Source organism: Triticum aestivum, chromosome 6A (assembly GCF_018294505.1).
Source record: "Triticum aestivum cultivar Chinese Spring chromosome 6A, IWGSC CS RefSeq v2.1, whole genome shotgun sequence".
NCBI lineage: Eukaryota > Viridiplantae > Streptophyta > Magnoliopsida > Poales > Poaceae > Triticum > Triticum aestivum.
Window position 1 is genome coordinate 75,927,064 of NC_057809.1, and position 22,242 is coordinate 75,949,305.

Genomic DNA, 22,242 nt, shown 5'->3' on the forward strand with positions numbered 1-22,242 from the left:
AATGCGATCATAATCGCAACCAAGGTAACAATTGATCCAACGGCATAATGATACCAAGCCTCGGTATGAATGGCATATTTTCTAATCTTTCTAATCTTCAAGCGCATTGCATCCATCTTGATCTTGTGATTATCGACGACATCCGCAACATGCAACTCCAATATCATCTTCTCCTCCTCAATTTTTTTTATTTTCTCCTTCAACAAATTGTTTTCTTCTTCAACTAAATTTAACCTCTCGACAATAGGGTCGGTTGGCATTTCCGATTCACATACATCCTACATAAATAAAATCTATGTCATGTTGGTCGGCATAATTTTCATAAAAAATAAATGAACCAATAGTTATAAAGATAATATATATACCACATCCGAATCATAGACATGACGAGGGCCGACGGGGGCGGATACCAAAACCATCGCACTATATAAGATGCAATAATAAAAGTAAGAAAATAATACAAGTATCTATGTAAACATACAAGTAAGAATATTTTTCCTTTCAGAAAGAAGATAAGAACAAGAGGCTCACCACGGTGGTGCCGGTGATGAGCTCGGCGCGGGTGATCGATGGCGGTGAAGACGGGGACGGGGCGTGACGGACCGCTAAACCTAGACAAATATTATGGAAAATGGAGTTTGGAGGTCGAGCTTGGAGAGGAGAAAGCTTAAGTAGTGTGGCTCGGGCATTCCATCGAACACCTTGTATGCATAGGAGGTGAGCTAGAGCACCACCAAGCCCTCTCCCCCTCGGCCAGAGAAAAACAGAGCACTGGGGTGCTCTGCTCGCGAGCGAGGGGTATATATAGGCACCTCATTGGTCCCGGTTGGTGACATGAGCCGGGACTAAAGGGGAGCCTTTGGTCCCGGTTCAAGCCACGAACCGGGACCAATGGTGATGGGCCAGGAGCGAGGCCCATTGGTCCCGGTTCAACCCACCAACCGGGACCAAAAGGTCCAGATGAACCGGGACCAATGGCCCACGTGGCCCGGCCGGCCCCCCGGGATCACGAACCGGGACCAATGCCCACATTGGTCCCGGTTCTGGACTGAACCGGGACTAATGGGCTTACCCGGCTTGGACCAAAGCCCTGTTTTCTACTAGTGTATATTAGATAGATTGTCGTGTGAACCATATATGTTCATTTTTTGGAGTATATGGTAGCTAACTGGTTTTCCTAGTTGCAGTCAGGTATGATTAAATAATAGTAATATATAAAAAGTTGAAGTTTTTAAATAATTAATTAAAAGGTTAAACATAAACTAAAAAATTAGAGTGCTTCTTATGTGTGAAACTGAACGGGCCATATATTAGCGTTTCTTATAAACCTAAGTGGCACATAAACATAAGCATATGCATTATAATTAATCAATTCATTCACCCAGATGGTCATAACAATTATTGTATATAGGTAATATACTGTAGGTTTATCTTATGCTTCTTAATTATGACACCAACGGCTCCATTCATCGGGCGGTACATGGGGCAAGTGTGATTCTATGAGTACGCATTTCCATAATATAGTTGTGGTGTAGCAATTGTATTGATGTGTGTGCATTGCTCCGCAGCCCCAATGCTTTGGAGGATATCGTGCGAGCCCTCGACCCTTGGTGGTGGGTCCTCGGTGGAGCACCAATGGCGGTATGTGGTGGTGTCTACAAGGACAATGTGTGGCGTTGATGTTGTTGGTGCAATGAATGGTGGCCATGTCATAGGGTGACTTGTCTATGGTGCCAACGTGAGGGTGGACACCATGTGTCGGTCGGCGCATCACGACTTGCGTATCCATGCATTGGGCGTCGTGTTATTGAGTAGGCATCATTGACGGTGCATAGTGGTTGGTGGTGGCACTCCAGGTACTACTTATACTGGTATGGAGGTGCCACCGTTCATTCACTCATTGCTCCATCCCACGTATCCCTACTGCCTCTCCATTTGACGATGCCACAAACCACCTCGTCGCTGGTCACATGGCCGGATGATGGTCCCTCCTTTCCCGCCGCCTTGCCGTCAACTCCTTTGAATCTTTGATGATATTGGTCGTCCCGTCATCTCCTCTTCTCACATTGCTGCCACCGATGTCGACATCTTTGATGCTACTTCCCACTTGCCCTTTTCCCTTTCCTTCCGTTTGCCGCCTCTTTTGGCTATGGGTGACGCGGCTACCGACTCGTCGCCTCTGCGGCTAGACATGGGCACATAGCCTTCTCTCTTCCTCCTTTGACACCAATCGTCACATCAACAAAAAAAAGCAATCCCCACCTTCCTGCCGTTATAAAAATCATGGTGTCAAACATTGAATCGTAGAGTAAATTGTGTTACCAACCGTTGTGCCCAACACTGAATAGATCCTTAAAAAAATGTAAATAGACCGGGGTGACTTCTTTTGCACCATTTGAAAATGCACAAATAGAACCCAAATTATTTCCCCCACTTTTCATTCTTCACTCTTCATTCCACAACAAGCAACGCCATCAGCCCATCACGCACACTACTGGGCACTCGCTCCCCCATCTGCTAACTCCAACCAAACCCTAGACCCCGATCTCGTCACTATCCACCCGAGCGGATTGGCGGCCAACTGACCGCACCATGGCCTCGGCATGGCCGCCAATTTTCAAACACTGGATTCAGTCTTTACTCCAAGACTTCGGCGACGAACTCCTGGAGGAGATCGTCATCTACCTGCCCACCCCTGCCGTGCTTGCCCCCGCCTCCACCGCTTGCCCCCGTTTCCACGGAATCATCACTGAATGCTCCTTTCTTCGATGCTTCAACAAAACGCCATCCACCCCCGCTCCTCGGACTCGTCGACGACAAAGGTGGCTTCAGCTTTCACAGGCGCCCTACTCCTCCGCCCCAGTCGCCCGTGCCCTCGCCGATGCCGCGGATTTCACATACTCCTTTGTCCCCAAGCCCAGCGATGGAAGCTCCTGGTGTCCCTGCGACGTCCGTGTCCTCCTTGAGGGCAGCGCGTCTCGGGAAATCATCACAAACCTCATGGTGTGTGATCCATTGTCACGGCGCTACGTGCTATTTCCACCCATACCTATGGACCTGGCACTCGCGGTCGAGGAGAAATCACGAGGATTCAAGCCCTTACTCGCACCCATTGGCGAGGATGAGGGCGTGACGACCTTCAAGGTGATATGGGTGGACTCCTGGCAGAAGGAAGCGGAGAAGATCGCCGAGAGGCCGTTCGATAGAACGGAAAAAAAACAGCACGCACCGAATTTTTCCTCTCCTCACGTGGTAATTTTCCTTCGGCCTTTCTTTTGGAAAATAATACTCCTTTTTTAAGGGGAAAAAATACTCCCAAAACGTTGAACCAAACGAGGCACACGCCCTCCCGCCCATTTTTTAAGGGGAAATTCGTTCGGTTCTTTTTTTTTTCTGGATCGGCCGTCCCATTCCCCCAAAACTGCGGCGGCCCTGCTATCTCCGACGAAAACCCTAACCACGCACCGCACACTACTCCGTCCCCTGAGCTGCAACTCTGACCGCGGCGGCGGCCGATTCGCTGCCCGCCATGGCCTCGACGGCGGCGCCGGTCGCCGGACGCCGAACTCAGTCGGTGCTCACGGACCTCCGCGACGAGCTCCTGGAGGAGATTTTCCTCCGCCTGCCCACCCCGGCGGAGCTCGCGCGCGCCTGCACCGCGCGCGCCTCCTTCCGCCGCATCATCACCGAGCGCTCCTTCCTCCGCAGCTACCGCAAACGCCACCCGCCGCCGCTCCTGGGGTTCGTGGATGACGAAGTTGGCTGTGGCTTCCACCCCGCCCAGGCGCCCCACCCCTCCGCCCCGCTCGCCCGTGCCCTCGCCGACGCAGCCGATTTCACCTACTCCTTCGTCCCCAAACACGGCGAGGGGCACGTGTGGGTCCCGTGCGACGCCCGTGATGGCCGTGTCCTTCTCGAAGACGGACAAATTTGGGAGGCCTTCAGACACCTTGCCGTCTGCGATCCATTGTTTCGCCGCTACGCGCTGCTCCCACCCGTTCCGTGGAACCTGGCACTCCAGGAGAAAGGCACTGTACGAACCAAGTACTTACTCATGCCCGTTGCCGAGGGTGAGGATGAGACATTGTTCAAGGTGATATGCTTGGCTAACTATAATACCAAGCTGGTTGCATTTCTATTCTCTTCCGTCACAGGAGAATGGTGCATAGCCGCAACTATCAGCTGGAGCTCTTTGGGTAGCCAGATGTGGCAACACTTCAGAGGTTGCGAATACCGTGGCGTGTCCTGTTTTGACTGCGCGCGCGGCTCCTACTACTCGGCATCGACTTTTAACGACAAGCTGCTTGTGTTGGACACAAGGAAAATGGAGTTTTGCACTGTCGATGATCGTACTGGCTACCATATAAACCTCAGATGTCTGCCTGGCCAGCACGAAGACGTTCTGGACATCTATGTGCCATCCCGATGCCGGCCTGGCCAGAGTAGAAGTCTGCCCCGCATTGTTGTGGGTAGAGAAGGAGCCCTTGAGATGTTTTCTCTTGTTGGTGATCACACTCCAAATGGCTCTTTTCATCTCTATCATACCAGTCAGCAAAATAATGGCCAGTCTTCCAAGGAATGGCAGCTGGAGAATATTATACCGTTGCCCGGCAAGTATGACTATTTCACTGTGGGTGCAGCTGAGGGATTCTTATTCCTTGGAGCCACTACAGAAGATCAGCTGGACATTGTTGAAGGCGACCCTATGAGCTTGTTGACGACTGAGTGGAATGTAGATTATTTTGCATTGGATGTCAAGACTTCTGAACTTACTAAGGTTTGTAGGAGGAGGAGGCAATTCTTCCATAAAGAAGATGTTCACTGCTACTTTGGCTTCCCCCGGTCGTTGTCAAAACCGAGTATATGATGAAGTGGTAAGTTTATTTTGTTTATATTTGGCGTGCTTTGGGAACTGTGTGTTGGCCAGTTGGCTAGTGGCGCGTGTCCGGCTGCGTGCCCAGCCTGCCACCCGCGTTCGAGCCCCGGGCTCCGCAAGGTGTGACTGGGTTGTTTCTTCTTAATTAAAATGCCACAGGGCTAATCCCAGTTGGTCTAGTTTTAAGAACAGAGCAGTGGCCGGTTGGTTAGAGCACATGCCAATAAGCTCACCCCTCCGTGCTCGAGGCGTGGCCTCCGCATGGTGCCTCACTTCTGCCTAAACAACATACAGTTTTTCTTTTGAGACAACGAGCTCCCTCGTCGATTTCTATTAGAGAAAAACAACATATAGTTAAGGGAGGGAAACTTCCCCCTTTAACCATGTATTTTAATTTTTTGGCGTGCTTTGCTGTCCTAATTGTGCATGCTGAGAGTTATTGTTTCATGCTATTTTGAGAACATATCTAGCCATTAAAGGTGGTCATGATTTATTTATGTCCTGTTCAATAGTTGTCAGGCAACCTGCCAGTTAAAGAAAACAAATTCATTACATAGCAGGAAAGGTATCTCTATCCCACCAAATTTGCATATTATGCTCATCAGTTAATGTTTGAGGGCCATTCACATTTTTGGAAAGGCTTTAATTTACCATTCACATCTTAAGTTCCTGCTACTATTGTTGTATACTGCTTCCTAACTGAAATAAGAATATTTGATGGCTATGGAACATTTGAAAGCATGAACGAGCAGCTTATGTACATTTAGTTTGAAACTGTACTGTTTTTTCAGTTCCGCATGAAAGACATTACTGTGAAACTATGGAAGCATATTTCTGTTGCATTTAGATGACTTGCGTGTTATCAGTTTTAATTGAATATATCTGCAGGGATCAACTCGCTTTGCTTTTGGGGTTCTTGTACTTGGGCCATGTATCTGATGCCTTTGATGAAATGGAGGATGGGCATGATGGTGCTGAGAAATATGCTCACTGGATATAGCACTCAAGCCTTGGTATTATTCATTAAGAATTAGCCATCATGTATTTTCTATGGTTGTATTAGACTTTTTTAAGCAAAGACATGTTGTAAACAAGCTGAATTTGTTGAACTCTATCTGTAATGAGTCTTGTACTGTACTTTTGTACTGGAAGCATGACATTGTCTGTTTATCCTTGTTCAGTGCTCTGCTCAGCATGCTCATGCATCATCTTGCTTTTAAGCATCTGATGATTTGTTACAGGTTATTGTTGCCCATGCTGTTTTCAGTGTCCGAGTTAGTGTTTTGTTGGGTGCCTTTTTAGAGTCAGGAAAGCAACATTGATCTTGTCATGTTCAAGTCACATTTTGATTTTTGAGGCTTCTGGAAAAAAGAAAAAACATGCTTCATGCTTCATCCTATAACATTCAGTTATCCTCATCTTGTAAGCGAGACACCCTACTTTTCCTTGTTGATCTCACACATATGCTCATTGTGTTTGTGTTTTCGCCGTACATGCTTTTTAATGGTTGCTATCATGTTTATTTACTGCAAATACTCCACCTCTTTTCCAGTTGGGCATGTTTTTTGATCGAGAACAATTTTCTGCAAGTCTGGGCAGCACTAAAACTTCTCCCCAATCATGCTTGTCTGATTTTGTTTGCAAGGGATAACTTGCAGAGCATGTCTGAAGAAACGCAAGAAAAGGAGTGACCCATTGACACAAGTTGCCAACCACCGAATGAGTCAACAGGTAGGTGACCAGAAACTCATCATATAATACTATACTGCATACTGGTGCTTAAGAAAATCCATCACACAGCCACTCTTTTATGTATATATGCTTGCCTGGCTCTGTGGCTGCTAGTTATCATCTTGCTTGTCGTTGCGGCCAGTGTTGCACCTTGAATCAAGATCCATCCATGGAGCCAATGCAAGGAAGAGTGCAGATGTGGATGCTCCTATGGCTCGCCTTCTGCTTGCTCGAGCATTCGCATTCGCTGGTGTTTCCGTTCCCCATGCCGTTCTTCGCCCCTTCCTACACCAACCAGCAAGATGGTGAGAAGAATCTGAAAAACTTTTCTTAGTCTGGCAGTGCAATGCATGCATGCTAAGTCCATTTTCCCTCTTATTTTGCTGGTGCAGTTGATGCTGTGAACGAGCTGTACGCGTCACTGGGCTCGCCGGACCTTCGTGGTTGGGCTGCTTCGGGAGGAGACCCTTGCGAGGACGCATGGCAAGGGGTGCAGTGCCTCGGCCCCAACATAACCGAAATGTTAGCTGTTCTTTCAGAATCTCTGGTACCATGCCGAGCTTCATGCATTATCCAATTCACAGAAAAGCTTTTTATTGAACCTGACAGAGTACTCAAAGGCGTGGGTCTAGAAGGGAAGCTGAGCGAGGCACTCGGAGAGCTCACTGCTATTACAAGATTGTTTGTGAATTTACATCATATTTCAGTTCTACTTTCTGTCTACTACCACTTCAGTTTATTTATTGACATTGTTTTTGGTTTATGTTCATGCAGGGACCTGTCATCAAATAACCTCGCCGGTGAGCTGCCGCAGTCAATGGCAATGCTCAAATCCCTTTCGGCACTGTGGGTAGCTGAGTATTATGCTTCCTAATTAGTACTATGCAGGGATACTCTCTTCCTGGTAGTTTGTGGTTAAATGCATTGTTTTTCTGAATTTGCAATGTGCTGCAGGCATGTGCACAACAACAGGCTAACCGGGACACTCGATGTGCTGCGTGATCTTCCACTGAAAGACCTGTAATTACTTTACCAATTTACACAGATACCTCCTTAGCTCATACTCCCTCCGTCCGGAAATACTTGTCATCAAAATAGATAAAAAGAGATGTATCTACTTGTCATCAAAATGGATAAAAGGGGATGTATCTAGATGTATTTTAGTTCTAGATACATCTCTTTTTATCTATTTTGATGACAAGTATTTTTGGACGGAGGGAGTACTGTGAAACGATGGTCACACTACTCCTTGACGAGATAACGTGCAAAATCCTGCGTGTTGTTGGGAGGGAAAAAACATTTCCATGAAACAAAGGTCTGACTGCATTTCTCGCATGCCCATTCCTGAATCTTGATTCTGTGAACGTTTACAGGAACGTGGAGAACAATCAATTTGCAGGATCCATCCCAAAGAAGATGCTCAGCATCCCAAAATTTCTGTAAGAACTCCATCCTCTTTTATCGAGATTCAAGAGCCAAAAGAGCTTGGCTAACTACTGGCTGCCTAATAAATCAATATTTTTGCCTGAATTTTCTGCAGAAGAAACGGCAACCATTTCACCCTTCCGATCCCCGGTTCCTCTCCGACTCCGGCAATGTCGTCTCCTTCTCCAGCTGCGCATCCTCACATTACTGTAATTCCCACAGTTACTCCACAGGACACTACACACGGCGGGGTCTTCAGAGGCACGCCAACAAGGTTTCTCCGGCAAAGGCTGCCGGATTCAGCATTCTTGCTGCCAGTTTATTAACCATTGCTGTCGTTATGACCATGTTCGCAACCTCGAGACGGCGGCAGGAGATGTCCACTTGGGAAGGGCACCTGAGGGCAATTGTGAGGTGCGTGGCAATCTGGACAAGGAAGCCTCCTAAGCTAGGTGCACCTGCCTACCCTGACAAACAACACGGTACAGGTACATGAAAAACAATGCTGAAATTTTATCATGAAAAATTAAGAACCTACACGTTCTGATATCAATTCCCATTGTTGATTTGATCATTGAAGTTGCTGCAAATGACATTGTGGGGAGCACTCTGGGAGATTGCACAAAGGTGACGGGTTTATCGGCACAGACACCTCTCAAGAACTACAGCATGTCAAGCATTGTTTCAGATAAGAATGTTCAGTGCGGGTCAGAAGAAGGCAAACCCTTGACGGTTTCCTTCAAGTTCTTCACTGTTGCATCTCTGCAACAGTGCACCAACAGCTTCAGCGATGAGAATTTTCTGCGAGAAACTCGGTTCGGCAAAATCTATCTAGCAGAGCGCCCAGAATGCAAGGTAAATTGAACTGTATGTAGAACCTCCATTCCTAATTGTGTCATATTGAGTTTCTTTATAGTACTAGAGTACTATCCCTTTTTCCTGTTGGAAACTTTGTGGTGTTATTGACATCATCTTCCCATGATCACATTTCTTCTAGTATGCGGTGCTGAAGCTTCGCGACACGGCTACGAAAATGGCGGCTGACGAGTTTTTGGAGAATGTTCGGACCGTCGCCGAGCTTCGACACCCCAACATAGAAGAGCTTGTGGGTTGCTGCGTGGAGCACGGACAGAGGCTGCTCGTGTACAAACATTTCAGCGAGCACACATTGGACGACATGATCCACCGCGGCAGCAGCCATGCTGCCGATCCCGGCAACAAGTTCCTGTGGGAAGCTCGGATCGCCGTGGCCCTCGAGGCCGCCAAGGCTCTCGAGTACCTCCATGACGGCGGCGGCGGCCAGGAGGGACATGTGGCCGTTGTCCACGGACATTTCAGGCCGGAGCATGTCCTTGTCGATGGCGAGGCGCGGGTGCGCGTGTCCGGGTGCGGCCTCGCCCCGTTCGCGCAACCGTCAGCGTCAGGAGCTACTACGGACTGGCATGACGACACACTGAGCTACGTCAGCCCGCCGGAAGAAGCGGCAACGACGGAGGCGGCCACAGGCCGCGACGTGTACTGCTTCGGTGTGGTGATGCTGCAGCTCCTGACGGGGCGCAGGCCCTACGACAATGTGCGGCCGCGAGGGGAGAGGCTGCTGGTGCCATGGGCTGGCGCGCGGCTGCATGACCTGAGCGCTCTGCGCAGGATGGCCGACCCACGCCTCCGGGGCACGCCGGTGCCGGTCAGGTCCCTGTCACGGTTCGCGGACATCATCAGCAGATGCGTGCAGGTAACTGAAGCTCGATCGTCTCTGGTTTCTCGTTTGCTCGGGCTGCTGCGTTGTCGTAATGGAGTTTGCCTATGTGCAGCAGGAAGCCGAGTTCCGGCCGGCGATGGCGGAGTTGGTGCAGGACCTGATGGGCGCCACGGAAGAGGCGCGCATGGCCGACTACTGCGGAGAGCTATCGCCAGTGCCGGCAGAGTACCAACTTGTGTGAACTGCTCGCTCTGATTGACATACAAAACTGCCAAACATGTCCTCACCATTAGTATAGAATGCATCTTCTATGGTACTCACTAAGCCATTTACTGTGCTGCATTGCCTTTGATCTCAGGCTGGACGCACTGTTTCAAGCAAATTATTTTTCCAGCAAAGGGGAATTCTTGGGTTTGATTTGGTTGGGGTGTGCCGGGTCTGGGCTGTAGTGCAACGCCCGGACGACACTTGAAGACCCCAATAGCAAACTATTGTGGTGGACCCTTCCCCGTAAAAAATAAATTTAATATCGTTGTGGGCATTTGGCCCACATATCAGATATTAAACTGATAAAAACAGATACTACACTTGATCTTAGCTAAAAGATTGAGAAAGGTATGATTTGAAACTTTGCCCTTCCTCTCCTTTTATGGCTTCTTAGGCCAACTCCATGGCGTGTGCCGGTGAGGTGGGACTAAACGAAACTAAGAGTTGCAGTGAGTATTAACAAACCTGTATCTGCCTGTGCTTCCACGTAAGTTGGGCCTGATGATAAGAAGTCTACGAAGAAAGTTCGACGGCGGTGAAAGTGTTCGGTTTTCCGTCTAGAATAGTACTAAGTTGTACGCCAACCTACCCCGCGGGTCACCGCACCTGCTCTCCATCGTTACCCATCCCATTTGAGCTCAAGATAATCTAGGCCAGCTCAGCTACAGCCTACAGGTATGTACAACATGAACAGAACAAAAGGCCAGCATCAACGTCCAGTGTGACATCGGAGCCTGGAGAGTAAATTGCAAAAAAACCACCACATTAGGGGACGCTAAAACAAAAAACCACCACCTTTCGGTTTTTTTTCTTCAAAAAACCACCACGTTTAAGTTGACAGTTTTCAAAAAACACTGATCGCACGGTTTGGCGCGTCTGATTGAAAAACTGGCCTGTTGGGCCCAATGTCAGGCACCACGTGGACAGGGGGAGACGGCGCCCGTCACGCGCGCCGTTAGACGGCGTCGCACTGACCTAACGAGCTGGCCCGACCCAGCCATTTCGTCCAGATCGCATCTAGTCGTCCTAGGTCACTTCCCGCATGGCGACCGGCGGTGGCGGCGCCGGCGTTGACAACGACGTCGGCATTGACGACGGAGGCGCATCCGGTGACGGTAGGGACGACCGCGACCTCTCCATCGCCGATGTTGGTGGCCGCCCCGTCCTTCCTCACTCTCCGACGGTGCTCCCTGGTACGTTTGGCGCCTCTCGATCCGCCGGCGTCAGCGGAGATGAGCGCGGCGAGGATTGCAACATCTTCAAGTCTGACGACATTGAGGCACGTGCGGCCGCCAAACTGGCCCAGGTCTGGAAGGCCAATCCAGGGCGGAGCCACCACTTCACATCCGGCCTCGGCGGCGTGGAGTGAGTGTTTCCAAAATTCTCTTTTTGATTATGCCAGTGTAGTTGAACAATTTGAGTGATTATGCTACTGTAGTTGAACACTTTGAGTGATTTTGCTAGTGTAGCTAGACTCTTTCATATGTATGAATCTCAATTTAGGAATTAGGGTTTGAATCTCATTTTCAACAGTTGAACAGAATAATTTTGATGAAGTGAATGTACTGTTAAGTGAATAACTGAATTTAGTTTTAACTTAGCTCAGTTATGTTTACATAGCTCAGTTTTAACTTAATTGTGGATAACTGAATTTAGTTTAGTTTAAACTTAACTTAGCTCAGTTAGTTTTAACTTAGCTTAATTTGTGGATAACTGAATTTAGTTTTAACTTAGCTCAGTTTTAACTTAAAGCAGATTTTTACTGGATTTACTGAACTGTGGATAACTGAATTTACTGAATTTCACTGTTAACTTAGTTTTAATTTAGTTTTAACTTAGCTGAGTTTTAACATAAATCAGATTTTTACTGTTAACTGAATATGAGCTTAATTGTGGTTAACTGAATTGACTGTTAACTGAATTTACTGTTATCTGAATTGACGGTTAACTGAATTTAGTGTTATCTGAATTTACTGTTAAAACTGAATGTAATGCTAACTGAACTTGTAGTTTGGATGATGATGAACCATGGGATATGAGGTTTCATTTCCAAGGCTGTGACAATCTGGAAAGGACCTTATGTGAATCAGATATCACATATATCAACATGTTAGCTATTATTGGGATAGAGGGCTATGATCAAAAGGATTCAATGTACTATGTGAAGCAAGAAGGTGTAGGAATGGCAGGCATGCAGCTAATCCAATCTGAGGAAGATGTAGAAGAAATGTTGATATTGTATGAGGAGAAGAGGTGTGTTACTATCACAGTAATGAAAGGAAGAGACTCAGAGATGGCAAAGTGCCAGATCAACGTTGGAGATGGATGTGAAAAGCAGATTCCAATTTCTGAGATTGGTTGTCCAAAGGTGTACAATATAGATGATGCAAGTGTGCTCTACCAAAGTCAGACCACTGAACATACATCAGATATGTGTGCTCCAGTTGTTAGTGCTCATACAGAGGACTCTTATGGAGAATATCTCTTCACTCAGCAGAGTTGCAATGTTAAAAAGGGGAAGGACATAGCTGGTGTCAAAGAGTTAGATGATTTTCTTAATGAGTTTGCTGATGACAGTCTAGTACTACAAGGAGAAGAAAGAATGGAAGAGGATGAGTTGATGGAGACAGAGGAGAATGATGTGGATAGCTCTAAAGAGGAGATAGATGAAGAGGAGCAAGATGATGCAGATTTGCAGCAAAAAATAAAAGATCTCAAGAGGAAGAGGGTTTATGAAGGTGATTCAGAGCCAGAAGATCTGTTTTGTGAGGCTGAGGAGGAGGATGAAGAAGAGGGGTTTGTTGAAGCAGCACCAGTTGAGAAATTACCTGTTAGAAGAGGTCCAACAAGTAGATCACACTGCAGTTCCCAGGCCAAACTTGAGGCAGACTACATTCCCTTATCTGATGAAGATATAGATGATGAACTTCAAAATGATTCTGATGAAGAAGTAGTGTTGTATTGTTCCTCATCTGGGAGAAAGTCTAGGGCAAAAAAGAAGAAAGCCAGGATATGGTATGATGAAAATAGGCTTATGCCACAAACAAATTTGCCGGCACATGTGTTTTATTGATGTTTACCAGTTCAGAAGAGCATTGGTTAACTTGCATGTGACACAGAGAAGGATCTTCCATTACCACAGGAACAACAAAGATAGGATCATAGTTGATTGTGTGGACAAAGGTTGCCCCTTTCACATGGTTGCATCTGTAGTTGGGCAAGAGAAAACATTTTGTATTAGGAAGCTACAATTAGAGCATACATGTGCTCCAAGTGGTGAGAATTGCAAGGTTCCTACTAGGTTTGTGGCCAAAGTAGTTGAAGAATGCTTCAGGACAGATCCTAAAGCAGGAATTCAAACACTCATTGACAAGACAAAGGAGAAGTATGGTGTGGAGGTTGGTAAGATGATGGCATACAGGGCAAGGCAGCAAGCTCTTAGTGTTGTTCAGGGTGATCAGGAAGCACAGTACACTAGGATTAGAGACTATCTTCAAGCTGTGTTGGACACAAACCCTAGGAGCAGATGCATTGTAACTACTAGAGTTGTGAGAGAGCATCCAAGCAAAAATCCCGGATTTCATAGGCTGTTCATCTGTCTTGCAGCACAAAGAGAGGGTTTTCTTAGAGGATGTAGACCTTTCATTGGCATGTTTGTCTCTATAGCAATTTGTTATTGACGTATACATTGTTGCATCTCTTATGTTGTACCTATTTCAGGTCTAGATGGGTGTTTTGTGAAACTAAACACAGGGCAACAGATCTTAGCTGCAACTGGTAGAGATGGAAACAACAATATATACCCTCTTGCCTTTGGAGTTGTTGAGAAGGAGGACACTCCAACTTGGTGTTGGTTTTTAACACAATTGAAGATAGTTCTTGGTGGAGAAGAAGGACAATTTGGAAAGTACACAATAATTTCAGATAGGCAAAAGGTATGTAATGTTGTAAACTGTTTGTCTAATTTAATTTCCTTACTTCATTAAGTGTGTTGCACAACATAGAACTTCTGCTGCTCCTAGAACTGCTAAATGATGTATCATATATGTAACTAGGGTCTGCTAAATGCCATTGACCAAGTTTTTCCTAATTGTCCTCAAAGATACTGTTTAAGGCATATATATGCAAATTTCCAAAGTGCTGGATTTAGAGGAGAAGAGCTTAAGCAGTATATGGATCCAGCAACTTATTCTTACACAAAGTTTGGGTTTGATGAGACAATGGAAGAAATAAGAAAGGAAAGTGAGGATGCTTGGCTCTGGCTTAAGAAAATACCTGTAGAAACATGGGCTAGATATTCTATGGATACCACATGTAAAACTGATTTAGTAGTGAACAACATAAGTGAGGTGTTCAATAGAATGATCTTGGACATTAGGGGCAAACCTATTAAAACTATGGTTGAAGGGGCTAGGTCCAAATTAATGGTGAAGTTCAATGAAAAAAGAACAGGGGGGAATCAGCAAGATGGACAATTACCCCAACATATATGGAGATGCTAGAGGAGTCAAAGGAATGGGCTAGGAATTGCAATGCTATGATGGCAGGGCCTAATCTATATCAGGTGAATAGTGGTGAGAAATCATATGTTGTCAACTTGAAGAATTGGACATGTGGTTGCAGAAAATGGGACATGCGAGGTGTACCATGTAATCATGTTGTCTGTGCAATCTATAAATCAAAACAACAACCAGAAGATTTTGTCCATGAGTTCTTCAAGAAACCTATGTACCTAGAAGCTTACAAGCCAATGATCTACCCAGTTCCTGGACCTGACCTATGGACAAGGACAGACACTAGAGACATAGACCCCCCTGTGTTCCACAAGAAGAAGGGCAGAAATCAGACTAAAAGAAGAAAGGGTCAATTTGAAGTGCCAAAACCCAAGGACAGTTCAAGAGTTGGAACCATCACCTGTAGCAACTGTGGGAAGCAAGGGCATAGATACACAAACTGTGGTGATCAATTGAAGCCATCCCTTGCTTTTAGGAAGAACAAGCACAAGGTATAATAATTAATTGTTGTGCTTTCCATGTTTAGTTCTGTATATAATATTGTACTGAAAAAATAATGCAAATACTTGACATGTTTTAGGAAGCAAGAACAGCCCCTCCATCTGGTGCAAGAGCAACTACTGCAGCTTCTGGTGCTCCTAGAACTGCTGCTGCAGCTACAAGAACTGCTGGTGCAGCTCCAAGAACTGCTTCTGGTGCTCCTAGAACTACTGCTGCAGCTCCAAGAACTGCTGGTGCAGCTCCAAGAACTGCTTTTGGTGCTCCTAGAACTACTGCTGCAACTCCAAGAACTGCTAATGCTGCTCCTAGAACTGTTGCAGGTCCCAGAGCTAGTGCATCCTCATCTGCTCAAACAACTGCTGCTTCCTCATCTGCTCCAAGAACTGATGCTGCCTCTACTGCTCCAAGAAGAGCTGGTTCTTCTTCATTTGCTCCTCCAAGGTCTGCTGCTGCTGGTGCATCTGGTTCTACAAGGCTCAGGAAGAAGCCAAGCAAGTTCAGAGACTACTTCTATGCTAGTGGCAATTAGTTAGGCTTGATATGTTCTGTATTCTGGGCAAAACTTGTGTTGTGGTAGCAAGTTAATCATGGTATGTTCTGTATTTTGGGCAAAACTTGTGTTGTGGTAAGCTATGGTAGACTTGATATCTTGATGTCATGTTGGCAAGCTATGGTAGACTGGACATGTTTAACTTGCTCTTATTGATATCTTGCCGTCATGTTGGCAAGCTATGGTAGACTAGACATGTTTAACTTGCTCTTATTGATATCTTGCTGTCATGTTGGCAAGCTATGGTATTTTGGGCAAAACTTGTTGTTGGAGTACTCCTTGTTGTTGTGATGATTATGCTCTTTTAATGATGTTGCTATGATGATTATGCTCTTCTAATGATTATGTTCTTTTAATGATTATGCTCTTCTAATGATTATGCACTTCACAAAGTGGTTGGTTCCTTTTTGGGCTAACCCTATCCTCTCGGCAACCGTCGACGAAATGCATCAACCTTTTTAGGCTAACCCTATCCTCTCGACAACCGTCGATGAAAGGCACCGACCTTTTTAGGCTAACCCTATCCTCTCGACAACCGTCGACGAAAGGCACCAACCTTTTTAGGCTAACCCTATCCTCTCGACAACCGTCGACGAAATGCATCAACCTTTTTGGGCTAAACCTATCCTCTCGACAACCGTCGACGAAAGGCACCAACCTTTTTAGGCTAAACCTATCCTCTCGACAACCCTCGAGAATCGTCAATCATTTCATTCCATCACAATAATAATTTATAAATAAAATTCCATCAACAAGATCAAACTAGACCAGACTGATCACATCCAACAAACAACTTAGTGTTCACATCTTACATCATAATCCATTACAACTAAACAACATACTAATAAGATTTAGATTAACTCCATTACTGAAAATAGAGTACTTAGTTCAACAGAAACAACATAGTTCAACACAATACAACCAACCAAACTTAGTTCAACCTTGTTGCCCTCATACATTATGCCAACAAATTACTCACTCATCACATATTTCTTTGATTTTCCTCATCTTCATCTTGTTTGCCTCCCCATCCTTAAGCAAATCAGCTATGATATACTCTAACTTCTGCTTATCCTTCTTCATCTGTTCAATCTGTTGAACACCTCCATCTGCTACATGTTGCTTCCAATTCCTAACAAGTTCATCATTGCTCTGCTTAATCACTTGCAGTGCTGTCCTAAGCTCAATATTGTCTTTCTCAAGTTTAGCCTTCTCTTCCTGGGCTTGTACTACATCACTCTCTACATCACCATCCTGCATAATCTTTTGATAATTCTCTCTCATCACATTCTTGTGAATTGTAGCAAAAAAATTGCTTGTTTCTTTGATGTGGTTGTGGTGCTTCTCTTGGATTAGCTTCTTCTCTTCTCCTAGCTTGAGTATGAGCTTTTCTTTAGCATCATTCTCTTTGCTACTCTGCTCATACAAATCCCAAAGTTTGCGAAGTGCATTTTTCATGGGTTCTGGCCATTCTGGGTCAATCCATTGAACCAGACCACAATTGTCACCTTCCTATAATAATTCAGACAAAACCAGAGTTAACAACCACATTCAGAGAAGTCAGTTAACACCATATTCAGTTAACAACTACATATATTCAGTTAAACAGCTACATACATTCAGTTAATAGCTACATATATTTAGTTAATTGAGGTCATTTAAAACCAGACACATTCAGTTAAGCATTGATTAAACTTGACACCTTTTCCCCTCAAAACAGTTGATAAAACAACATCTTCAGTAAACTAAGTACAGAACAATATTCAGTTCACAGACATATCAACCTATATTCAGTTCACTGAGCATCAAAAAAGGATTTGTATAATGTACATGTACAAGAGAGGGCCTGCCACTAACCTGATTACCGCATCCATAAAACCTACGGCCAGTGTTGATTCCTTGGAACACAATAGCCCTATGAACAGGAAGGTTGTGACAGCACATCGGTCCTCCGGCAACAATACCGCACCACTCCGGGTCAACAATGGTCTGTGGGATCTACAATGTTGCAACAGTGCTCAAATCCCAACTCAAATCCGTTAAAACTAAGCTCAAATCGAAGAAAACCCTAGCCCTAAGTCAAAGAGAAATGATACTCACGTAGGTCTCGTCCGCGTGCGAGTTGAAGAGGGGCGACACAGAATCTTCGCTGCTAGTTTCGCCGTCCTTCCAGGACACCATCGCTGCGGCGGCCGGCGGCGACAAATGGACGACGGAGGCGGTGGAGAACGCGCCGCAGACAGAGAAGAAGGCGGCCGAGAGAGAGGGGAATGGACGAACGGGTCAGGCTGGGTTGGGCCGGCTCGTTAGGTCAGTGCGACGCCGTCTAACTGTGCGCGTGATGGGCGCCGTCTCCCCCTGTCCACGTGGCGCCTGACATTGGGCCCAAAAGGTCAGTTTTTCACTCAGACGCGCCAAACCGTGCGATCAGTGTTTTTTGAAAACTGTCAACTCAAACGTGGTGGTTTTTTGAAAAAAAACGAAAGGTGGTGGTTTTCTGTTTTAGCGTCCCCTAATGTGGTGGTTTTTTGCAATTTAGTCGAGCCTGGAAGCGAACAGCTCACAGGGTTAATTAAGGCCAAGCGTCCATCAATCGGAGAAGGGAGTAGATATCCCGACCAAGTGTCCATCAACGTATATAATCATTCAAAATGACAATGCGTGCATGCATATTTTGTACAAAATCACAACACAAGGCATCTCAAAATCGTTTCTTCCCCTGTATCCATGCTTCTGTATGTGAAGGGGATAACTGAGTTTTCCTCATCAAAAGGGGCCCCACGCCAGGAATAGACACAAACTCCCTACATCTCCAGCACGACATCAGACGATCCATGCTGTGAGTGTGAGATGCCAACCAGAACAGAATTTAACAAGGATTTCTAGAAACACTTGCCATGTACAGCAAAGTTAGAATAGGCAGCAGAAAAACCGGGTCTTAGCAGTCACCCTCATCGAGTCTTAGCGGTCACCCTCATCGAGCAAGACTCTAAATTTTGTGCTGCGTAAACGTTGCAGCTTTTCTATTCTTTCTTCCTCCTTTTATTCTGTTCGAAAACGGGAAACATGCCAACGTGCTCGCCGCTCGGCTATTGATCGTGCCATCCCACGATCCAAGCTCATGCTCGACTACCTACAATGTCGCCAATGATGCATAGACACTGTACTCCTAAAACTAACTAACAGAATTGCTGAAACAAAGCTGGTGAGAAGGACTGCCGTGGCAGCAAAATTGGGTTACCACTTACCATGGCAACAGTATATGGCTGAATAGCGCTACCCTATTCTCCTTGGGATATCACAACGAATGTGATTCCCAACCACTAGTGGCAGATCTTGGGATGATCTTCAAACCTTCAGAACGAATGTGATTCACAAACCGATTCCTCACCAAAGCACTCCTACCGCCTAGGAGTCTCCAACCTCCAGGGGTAACAAGATCGAAGGAAAAAGCTGAAGACTTGCTCAAATCATGATTTTCTTTGGTCAAAAAAAGAGATAGGAATGAGTGGATCTATCACTTGGTGGAATAACTCTTAAGAACCCTCAAGAATCTCTCAGGGATCCAAATTTTGATGCAAGAAAGAGTGACACGGAGCAATTGTGTGTTCTAGGGTTTTTTGGATGAAGTGGTCAACCCTCTACAGGAGTGGTAGAGGGTATTTATAGAGACCAAAAAATAGTCGTTTGAGTGTGTTGTTGTAACTGGCCGAACGTCTGAATAGGTATGGAGACGTACAACCACTAGTCAATGCATGGGCAGGTGAATAAAAGGCAGGGCATGCCACAAACTAGACGTCCGGACATGTAATCGGCCGTCCAGCTGATGCCTGGACATCCAGCTTGGTATCCGAACAATCGGCTAAAGCCGACCACTTCCCTTCTCTGTATACTTGTTCGGAAGGGGTTGCCTGGGCAAGCCAAACCTTATGGACTCATGGGCACATATATTCGGATGTCCGTCTTGAGATCCGGACGCCTGGTTGTGTGTTTGATCATCCAACTGATGCTGGCCAAAAGTCACTTCTATTAACATGCCCGACCATGTTTTCTGGTTATGAAGAAACCTACTGACTTGAAGATGTATATAGCCGTATGTCCGGCTAGCTGTCCAGACAAGTGGCTGAACAGAGTGAGTGTGTGAGCTTTTTGCCAATCTTAGACATGGAACTTGGGTAGGCTTTTTGGTATTTAAGTTCAAGGCATGATTTGGGTGGAATGATACCTAAGGAACTATGACTTTAGTAAATCCATCGTGAACTCTCTCAATCCCTTCTTAATAGTGAGGGATCCCTATTACTCTAAGAATTACCAAAAAGCTATGCTTATTTGTCATTGTCGCATCGTCATCAAAGTCATTTTGAAGGGTCCATGATTCATACACGTAGATGCCAAGGGGACTTAAACCCGGGAAACTACTCGGTAGCCATAATTGTTAGTATAAATTGCTGGGATTACGCAATTGCTAATCGGATCTCATCTAATACACATGAACACTACTCGATTCAATAAGGAAATTAGTGGACAGTAGTGTGTTTATACCTCCATTTGGAGAAGCCATCTCGGTGGAGTAAGGAGAGTCTGATGACGAACTGCAGCAGCATAGTAGATCACTCCGGCACCTCGCCGGAGTAAGGTAAAGGCCTTCACGTCAACGTCCAGCGCACTCCCGATTGGATTTGGAGTGAATTTTGGAGGACACTGTTATCCTAAACGATACGACGATCAATTAGGTGCAGGATGCCCTCCTTTATATATAGCGCTGTATATGACGTGGGACCTAACCATAATATTAATTAGCCCCCAATCACAGGCGCAAATTGCTAATTATCGTTAATTAGTGTTAATCCTGTAATTAACTATTGGGACCACTTTAACTTATGGCAATTAACATATTAACCATTTAATCACTTATTTTTTCCCAACATTCTCCCACTTGATTGAATGGTTAATGTCATTAGTCCATACTTCAACAAAGGCATCACACCAAGATAATGTATTCGCAGCAATAGTATAATCATTACTGGAACCCCAAAATCTATAGCGTAAGACTTCATTTCGGAATGGATAATTATTTATGGTTGGGAGTCTGTATGGGCATGCATCCATACTCCCTACTTATGGTCCTAACAGTTTGTTTCTTTATTAATCATTATGTGCACTTAGTAGGCGAAACAAACTTCCTTATTCCAAGTTCAAATATTGAGATCTCATCATTTAGTTTCCCCAATAGTTATAGGCTTTCCATTAGACCCATGCTAGCAATATGTTCTCGAAAGAGATTTGGTGGCAAGCCTTTAGTCAGGGGATCAACAATCATCAATTTAGTACTTATATGCTGAATTCTAATTGTTTGATCTTGGACTCTATCTTTCACAACAAGGTACTTAAGGTCAATATGTTTGGCAGCACCACTTGACTTGTTGTTACTCGAAAGGAAAACCACAACTTGATTATCCCAGAATAATGTAAGTGGTTTATTTATGCCTTCTACCACTCTAAGTCCAGGGACGAAGTTCTTAAGCCATACGGCTTGCCCGGTAGCCTCAAAACATGCCACAAACTCTGATTGCATCGTTGAAGATGCAGTAAGTGTTTGTTTGCAGCTTTTCCATGAAATTGCTCCCCCTGCAAGTGTGAAGATATAGCCTGATGTGGATCTCTTAGTATCCTTACACCCTGCAAAATCAGTGTCTGCGTAACCCATAATTTCTAGGTTGTCAGTCTTTCTATATGTAAGCATATGATTTTTAGTCCCTTGCAGATAGCGCATTACTTTCTTGACAGCTTTCCAATGATCTAAGCCTGGATTAGACTGATATCTGCCAAGCATTCCAGTTACATACGCCAAGTCGGGACACGTACATACTTGAGCATACATAATGCTCCCAACAGCTGAGGCATAAGGAATTATCTTCATTTGATCAATCTCTAATTGATTCTTGGGACACTGAAATAGACCAAACTTATCACCTTTAACAATAGGTGCGGGAGTGGAAGAACAATTATGCATGTTGTATCTTTTAAGGACTTTGTCAATATATGCCCTCTGGGACAGTCCTAATGTACCTTTAGACCTGTCTTGGTGGATTTCTATGCCCAAAACATAAGAGGCATCCCCAAGATCTTTCATGTCAAAATTAGATGAAAGAAATCTTTTGGTCTCATATAACATGTCTAAATCACTGCTAGCTAGCAAGATATCATCCACATAAAGTACCAATATGATAAACTTGCTCCCACTGGTCTTAATGTATATGCAATTGTCCACTTCATTTTCCTTAAAATTAAATTTCCTTATAGCCTCATCAAATTTAAGGTACCATTGTCTAGACTCTTGTCTTAGCCCATAGATAGATTTCTTAAGTCGACATCCCATATGTTCCTTGCCTTCTATGACAAAACCTTTCGGTTGAGCCATATATACATTCTCATGCAAGTCACCATTCAGGAATGCGGTTTTAACATCCATCTTATGTAGCTCTAAATCATAATGAGCAACAAGAGCCATAACAATTCTTAGCGAATCCTTCTTCGAGACGGGAGAAAATGTGTTAACATAGTCTATGCCCTCTCTTTGTGTATAACCTTTAGCGACAAGTCTTGCTTTGAATCGTTCGACATTTCCTTTAGAGTCATGCTTAGTTTTGTAGACCCACTTACAGCCCACCTTTTTGAC

General features: G+C 45.1%; 1 protein-coding gene, 1 non-coding gene and 1 pseudogene across 2 annotated transcripts; 2 read left to right on the top strand and 1 right to left on the bottom strand.

Moving 5' to 3' along the window:
• Positions 1 to 3,407: 3,407 nt before the first annotated feature.
• LOC123132136 (uncharacterized) lies at positions 3,408 to 5,990 on the top strand. The gene is made up of 2 exons (XM_044551894.1): positions 3,408 to 4,874; positions 5,765 to 5,990. Exon 1 carries the CDS (start codon positions 3,530 to 3,532, stop codon positions 4,865 to 4,867), a length of 1,338 nt encoding a protein of 445 aa, XP_044407829.1. The 5' UTR covers positions 3,408 to 3,529; the 3' UTR covers positions 4,868 to 4,874; positions 5,765 to 5,990.
• Positions 5,991 to 6,595: 605 nt separating this feature from the next.
• Positions 6,596 to 10,117, top strand: LOC123132137 (protein STRUBBELIG-RECEPTOR FAMILY 3-like; annotated as a pseudogene).
• A 36-nt stretch (positions 10,118 to 10,153) lies between these two features.
• Positions 10,154 to 10,350, bottom strand: LOC123132681 (U2 spliceosomal RNA). The gene has a single exon (XR_006464968.1). It is a non-coding gene; the product is annotated as a U2 spliceosomal RNA (small nuclear RNA).
• Positions 10,351 to 22,242: the final 11,892 nt, after the last annotated feature.

What these genes read in the sequence shown, in the direction of transcription:
- LOC123132136 (XM_044551894.1), top strand. Translation starts at nt 3,530, where the DNA reads ATGGCCTCGACGGCGGCGCCGGTCGCCGGACGCCGAACTCAGTCGGTG.